This window comes from Bison bison, unplaced genomic scaffold (genome assembly GCF_000754665.1).
Source record: "Bison bison bison isolate TAMUID 2011002044 unplaced genomic scaffold, Bison_UMD1.0 scf7180017864291, whole genome shotgun sequence".
NCBI classification, from domain to species: domain Eukaryota; kingdom Metazoa; phylum Chordata; class Mammalia; order Artiodactyla; family Bovidae; genus Bison; species Bison bison.
Genome location: NW_011494863.1, coordinates 11,522,337 through 11,528,167, shown reverse-complemented (window position 1 = coordinate 11,528,167; position 5,831 = coordinate 11,522,337). Strand labels below are relative to the sequence as shown.

General features: G+C 54.2%; 1 protein-coding gene across 1 annotated transcript in view; it reads right to left on the bottom strand.

Moving 5' to 3' along the window:
- Positions 1 to 423: 423 nt before the first annotated feature.
- The window catches only part of SLC6A7 (solute carrier family 6 (neurotransmitter transporter), member 7), a 20,394-nt gene continuing 14,986 nt past the window's right edge, over positions 424 to 5,831 (bottom strand). The window contains exon 14 of the mRNA XM_010850562.1: positions 424 to 2,228. Coding sequence (XP_010848864.1) covers positions 2,019 to 2,228 — 210 coding nt within the window. The 3' untranslated portion in view covers positions 424 to 2,018. The remainder of the gene's footprint in view (positions 2,229 to 5,831) is intronic.

Genomic DNA, 5,831 nt, shown 5'->3' with positions numbered 1-5,831 from the left:
ACTCTTGGCTCTTCCCAGTCCCTCTCTTGGAGCTCTAGCTGCTACTGCAGGTAAGGCTGAGGAAGACCTGGGGAGGAAAGGAGGACAGCCAGCCAGGGAAAAGAAGAGGACTGGTGGGCCCTGGTTTGTCCCCGGCTCTGCCTGTCTCCACTGGGTAGCCTTGAGCAAGTCTCTACCCCTTGGTGGGCCTTGCTTTGTCCATATGTATAATGGAAGACTAAGTGGTCATTAAGGACCTTCCTTATCAACCTTCCTAAGACCTACCCACCCACCACTGCCTTGAACAAATCGCAAAGCTAGTGTCAGGCCAGGAGGGCCAGGAAAGGAGGCAGCTGAGCTTCAGTTTCCTTATGTGCTCACTGAGAACCAGAAAGTTCTGTGTTGCCCACTTTGGGGCTCTCACTGGCAAGGAGACAAGGTAAGGAAGATGACTTCATTGGTCTTTATTAACAATAAGCCAACAGAACACAGATGAGTTGGGGAGACCCTGGGAGAGAGAGAGAGCACAGAGGCTGGACAGCTGCTCCAGGCCGTACTGCCCCACAGAGCATGCCCTGTGTAGAGAAGCTGCTCAGGCATTTTCCCACCCCACCCTCATCCTTCAGGGAAGGAGGGACCCTAGGGCAGCCCCTCCCATGCTTGGGGATTGAAGACACCAGAGTCTCTGGGTAACCTGTCACAGGTCACAGGCCTGGGGTGTTGGTTGCTCTCTGCCTCTACCTTCATATCCATGCCCAGGGACCCGCGTGCTGAAGCAGAGTGGGCAGCACTGGGACCAGACAGTCATGCCTGTGAACCATCTCTAAGTCTCTTAGTTGCCTGGTGGTCCATAGCCAAGGTCAGTTCCCCAGCAATGCCTGGAGCTGGTGGAGACAGTGAGGGCTGCCAGGACAAGGAAGAGGGGAGGAGAGGGGCCCTAGGTCCTGACTGTGACCCCTTGTCTCCACCTCTACAGGGCAGGTCAGGTGCCCCCTCCCCCAGTCCTAAGGGTGTCCATGGCTCCCCGCACAGGAGGAAATGGGGTCCAGTGAGGGAAGTTGTGGGGTCCTCCTCCTTCCCCTTCCGTCCACCTGCTTAACACCCTAGCTTAGGCATTGGCCCCTATGCTCTGTCCTCAGCAGGCTTCCCACCTCCACCCTGTGCACTGAGCCAGAAGTATATTCTATCTAAAGCACAGGATCATGCAAACGCCCTGCCTGCCCACGTCTCTGACTCCCCCACTCCCTCAGTCTTCATTCGCACCTGAATCCTGTTGTAACCTGAAAATACTTGCTTCTCCCACCATTCTCCCTGCTCACGTGCCCTTGGTTACTCCCTGGACTGCCTCCTGGCCCCAGGGGAGGAAAAGGGGGCCATAATCTAACCTCACACCTTGGCTGGGTGAGCGCCTTGGCCAGAGGCCCTCCCCACACTGCCCTCCTCTTTTTCTCTCTCTCTCCAAATCTGCCCATCCTCAGGTCCTCAGGCCCTCAGGCCCTACCTCCTTTAGGAAACTTGGCCTGCACCCGTGACCCCATGGGGATCTTTCTCCCACTTGACTTGCTAACCCTTGATGGGGCCTCACGAACCTTGGGACACCCGAGTGTCCCTGCCAGCTGAAGATTCCAGCTGCATTGAAGTGTATGGAGCAGGCTCCCTTAGGGAAAGAGAGGGGACTGAGTCCTGAACAGAGATGAGAGGGTGGTGCCAGCTGCCACGTGAGAAAGGGAGCTCACTGGTTAGGAGGCCTGGGGTCCAGTCCCCTCTGCCATGTGACCTTGGGTAAGTCCCTCCTCCTTGGCCTCAGTCTGTCTGTCTGTGAAGGAAGGGCTGAGCTGGCTCATCTCAGCTTTGAATGTCTGTGTGTCTGTAGGGAGCAGACAGAGGTTTTGGGAGAGGCAGAGGTTACAAAGAAGGGCTTGCTTTGGGGACCAGCATCACCATGGCAACCTCCAACAGCCTCAGGCCTCTCAGAACCCCAGAGGGTGTGCAGCTTCCCTTGGGGGCCAGCAGGGCCTGATGTCTGCCTTCTTTCCGTCTCACATCATGGATTCCTCCTCCTCTGCAATCTCACGGTCTACTTCCATAGCCGTGTTCTCGAAGCTGGTGATGCCCCCGTACTTGCGCATGTGCACCATCAATGGCTTGGGTGACTGGCTCCCAGCCAGCGTAGCCACGTACATGCCTGTCCGGTTCTCCTCCAGTGATGGGCCCCAATCCATGGCTGGCCGGCTCGCCTGCTGAAGCCGCTGCAGCAAAGCAACCACAGGGGTGAGAACCAGGGCTGGTGGAGTGCTTCTTGCGGCTGAGCACTGGCAAAACCCTCACCAAGTCACCTGGATTAGTCTTTACAAACACCTGGGGAAAGGGAAGGGGTGCTGTCACTTCCCCAGAGGAGTGTCACATGAGTGGAGATAATCCTGCCCTGCAGCTCACAAGTTGGGTGGGTGGTCTTTGGGCATGAAATTTAAGCTCTGCTTCCAGCATCTGTACCTTGGAAACAGAATGCCTTCAAAGGATGGTTAGCAAGGCACTGAGATAAAGCTCTCAGCAGGGTGCTGGCAACAGAGTAAGGCCCAATAAATGGTGGCTGTTGGTGTTACGTGGTAGGCAGTCTGGGAGTCCACTCTGGGTCCCTTTCCCTAAATGCTGAGCCTTGAAGAGCTGGGAGCTTTGGTGGGACACCTATGCCCTAGTAGGATGGAGACCGAATGACCATGTCTCTCTCTCTCTTTTTAATTTTTCAGTCACAGTGGGTGGCATGTGGGATCTTAGTTCCTTGATCAGGGATTGAACCCACATCCCCTGCATTGGAACCGTGGAGTCTTAACTGCTGAACCACCAGGGAAATCCCAGAGTGGCCATCTCTGACATTCTGCCTCTGTTTCACTCTGATATCTGACCTTTCCCTCTCCCAGCCCAGTTTCCATGGAAGGAGGGAGTTGACTAAGATGATGACTAAGCCTGGACATTCTAGGGTTCCATCTTCCTCAAACCACATTCCCAAGCTCTCTGCCTGCCCTGCCAGGGAGAAGAGCCCCAGACTCTTCAGTGAAGAAAGACACCAACAGTAAGTGGAGCCACAGGGTGTAGGTCCCAAGGGAGATAATGCATGTGAGCCCTGCGCTAAGGGCCTCGCACAGCCCCATACCCACAGCATAGTGATGTCCATTAAAATGTGTTTATTGGAAGCATGCTACCCCACTGATCAGAAACCTGCCAAAAACTTGTCATCTCACTTGGAATGAAATCCAAAGTGCTCCCCTGGCCTCCGTGTCTTGGCCCCTGTCTATCTTTGTGACGTTGGCTCCTGCCACACTCTCTCTACCAGCTCTGATCCAGTCTCACTGACCTCTTGCAGGCCTCAAACATGCTAGCTCCTTCTGCCTCAGGGCCTTTGCACTGACTGTCCTTCTGCCTAGGATGCTCTCCCCTTAGCCATCTAGACATCTAAACCAATCACCTTGGTGATTTAGTCAGGTCTCTATCACCTCCTAAAAGAGGTCTCCCGTGGTCACCCTGGCCTGAACTTCCTTCACTCTCTATTCCTGTATTCTGGCTTGGTTTTGTTTTTAAGTATTACACTTACCACTGCCTTCATATGTTTGTTTATTGTCTGTCTCCTGCATTAAAATACAAGCTCCCTGAGTTTAAGGACTGAAATCTGTTTCCAGCTGCACTCTAGTGTCTAGACCAGGTTTCTCAACCCGAGAGCCCTGCTGATGCTGTGGTTAGAGAGGAGTTCTGCACACTGAACAGTGTGTGGCAGGATCCCTGACTTCTAGATGCCAGTAGCATTCTTCCTCTAACCCTACCCTCTCAGGACAATCAAAAAGTCTCTAGACATTACCCAGTGTCACCTAAGGGCAAAATCACCCCTGATCTTGAGGCGATTTTGAACTGGCTTAAAACTGAGCCCTGTGCGTCGCAGCTCTGTGCTGAGGATGGGCTTATGTAATCCTTAGAGTATTCCTGTGAGAGGGTAGTATTATTACCTCCAGCCCTACAGATACTAGCTGAAAGAATGGTTCTGAGACATTAGTTAAATTGGCCAAGGTCGCACAGGGGGGAAGTGGTGGTGCTAGTGTTCAAACCCAGGCAGTCTTGACGGCATCCTGAACTTGAAAATACTCTGCTTTTGTGTGTCTCACAGTACTGACCATGTTGATGACCTTTTTTTCTTCTCACAGCAACCCTCTGGGCAGGTATCACTATACTTAATTTCCCCCTTTTTTTTCCTAGGAGAGCGTGAACTCAGTCCCCCACTACCACAGATCATGCAGTCGAGTTTCCTACATTTGGGGAAATCACAGGGGTTAGCACATCTGGAGTGCAATGGATGAACCACACCCTGGAAAACCAGCTTCGTGATCATGGCAAGTCCCCTGATAGGTAAGGACACCTGCCCTCATTTTAAAGACAGAGAAAGCAAGCTTCAGAGAGGTGCACTCACTTGCTTAGGATCCCAAAGCTGGCAAGGGGCAGCCCCAGGACTCCTATCCCAGTGTGTCAGTGCTGGGAGCCCCAGTCTCTGAAGGTGGCACTCCTGAGCTGGACAGTGACTCCTCTGTGGGGCTCACAGAGCCCCCAGTGCCATGGCCCCTCTGCCTGACTGTGGGTGGCGGTGGCAGCGGGACAGGAAGGAGACAAAGCCAGGCTTGGGTACTATAAACTTCCTCCTTCCCTTCGCAGACACCCTGGCTCTCAACATGGAGACAAGTTTCCTTTAGTAGCACAGGTGGGGCTCCTGCAGTTCAGAGAGGGAAGGGGTTTGCCTCAAGTCACACAGCAGTTGGAGACAGAGCAGTGGCTGGACTCCAGGACTCCCCTGTGGTCTATGTCCACTTCTGCCAGAGAAGGGCTCTGAGCTTCTCTTCGGAAACTGGAAGGTGGGATGAGGGACAGCCAAGGAACAGCGAAGGTGAATGAGCAGGGGGGCAGCAGTGTGCTGGTTAGCAGGCTGGGGAGGAGTGGAGGAGCATAGGAGTCCTGATTCCTAGCCAATTTCACCGTTATAATTATTCCCGCCCTTGTCAATTTCAAGTTATCAACGATTTAACAATGGCTCACAGTTCTCCTGAGTATTTACCAGTTAGCTCTCATGAAGCAGTGCTGGTGGCTCCAGCACACTTCTGATGGTGGGCGTGAATGTGTGTGTGTCCCAAGGCCGTCTCTGGGCCCTAGCATGCTCACTCAGCCCTGCTCACTCTAACACCCTCTTGCCACCAGAGGACTCCCCGCCCACTGCCTCAGAAGTGGAGGACCCAGCGTGCCGAGGCACTTGAGGTTCAGAGGGGTGGGTCTCCAGCAGCCATACAGCATCCCGGCATGTCCACTGACCCACAGAGGTCCCCTCCTCCCATCTTCCGGGCCTGCAGAATCCCATGCCACACGGCCTGCACTCTGTATGCTCCCTGGGTCTCCCCACCAAGCCCTGGCCATGGGCAGGGCTCCTGGTCACAGAGGAGGGTGACGGCTCATCCCTGGGGTCCCTCCATGTTGCTTCAGACCCAGAGTTCCATAGGAAAGCTAGCAACCCAAGTTCAAGTTCTGACCCCGTGCACAACTCTCCATGGGACAGTGGGTAAACCCCTTGTCCTTTCAGGTTTCCCCAGGACAGGGGGGCATTGGCCAACATTAGTGGTCTCTGGATTGCGCCCCTCCCCTGCCAGAGGCCCCACATGGTATGAGGGGCCACAGAACAGGACTCTGGCCCTCAGAGCCTGCAACAGCCCAAGCCGATCTGAGCTGATTCACAACTCAGGCTACTGGTTAGGAAAAAAATGCTCTTCCCAGTTAAAAGCACACTGCAGGTCCTGAAAAAGGTGTTGGAGCAGAGATTGTCTGCTCTA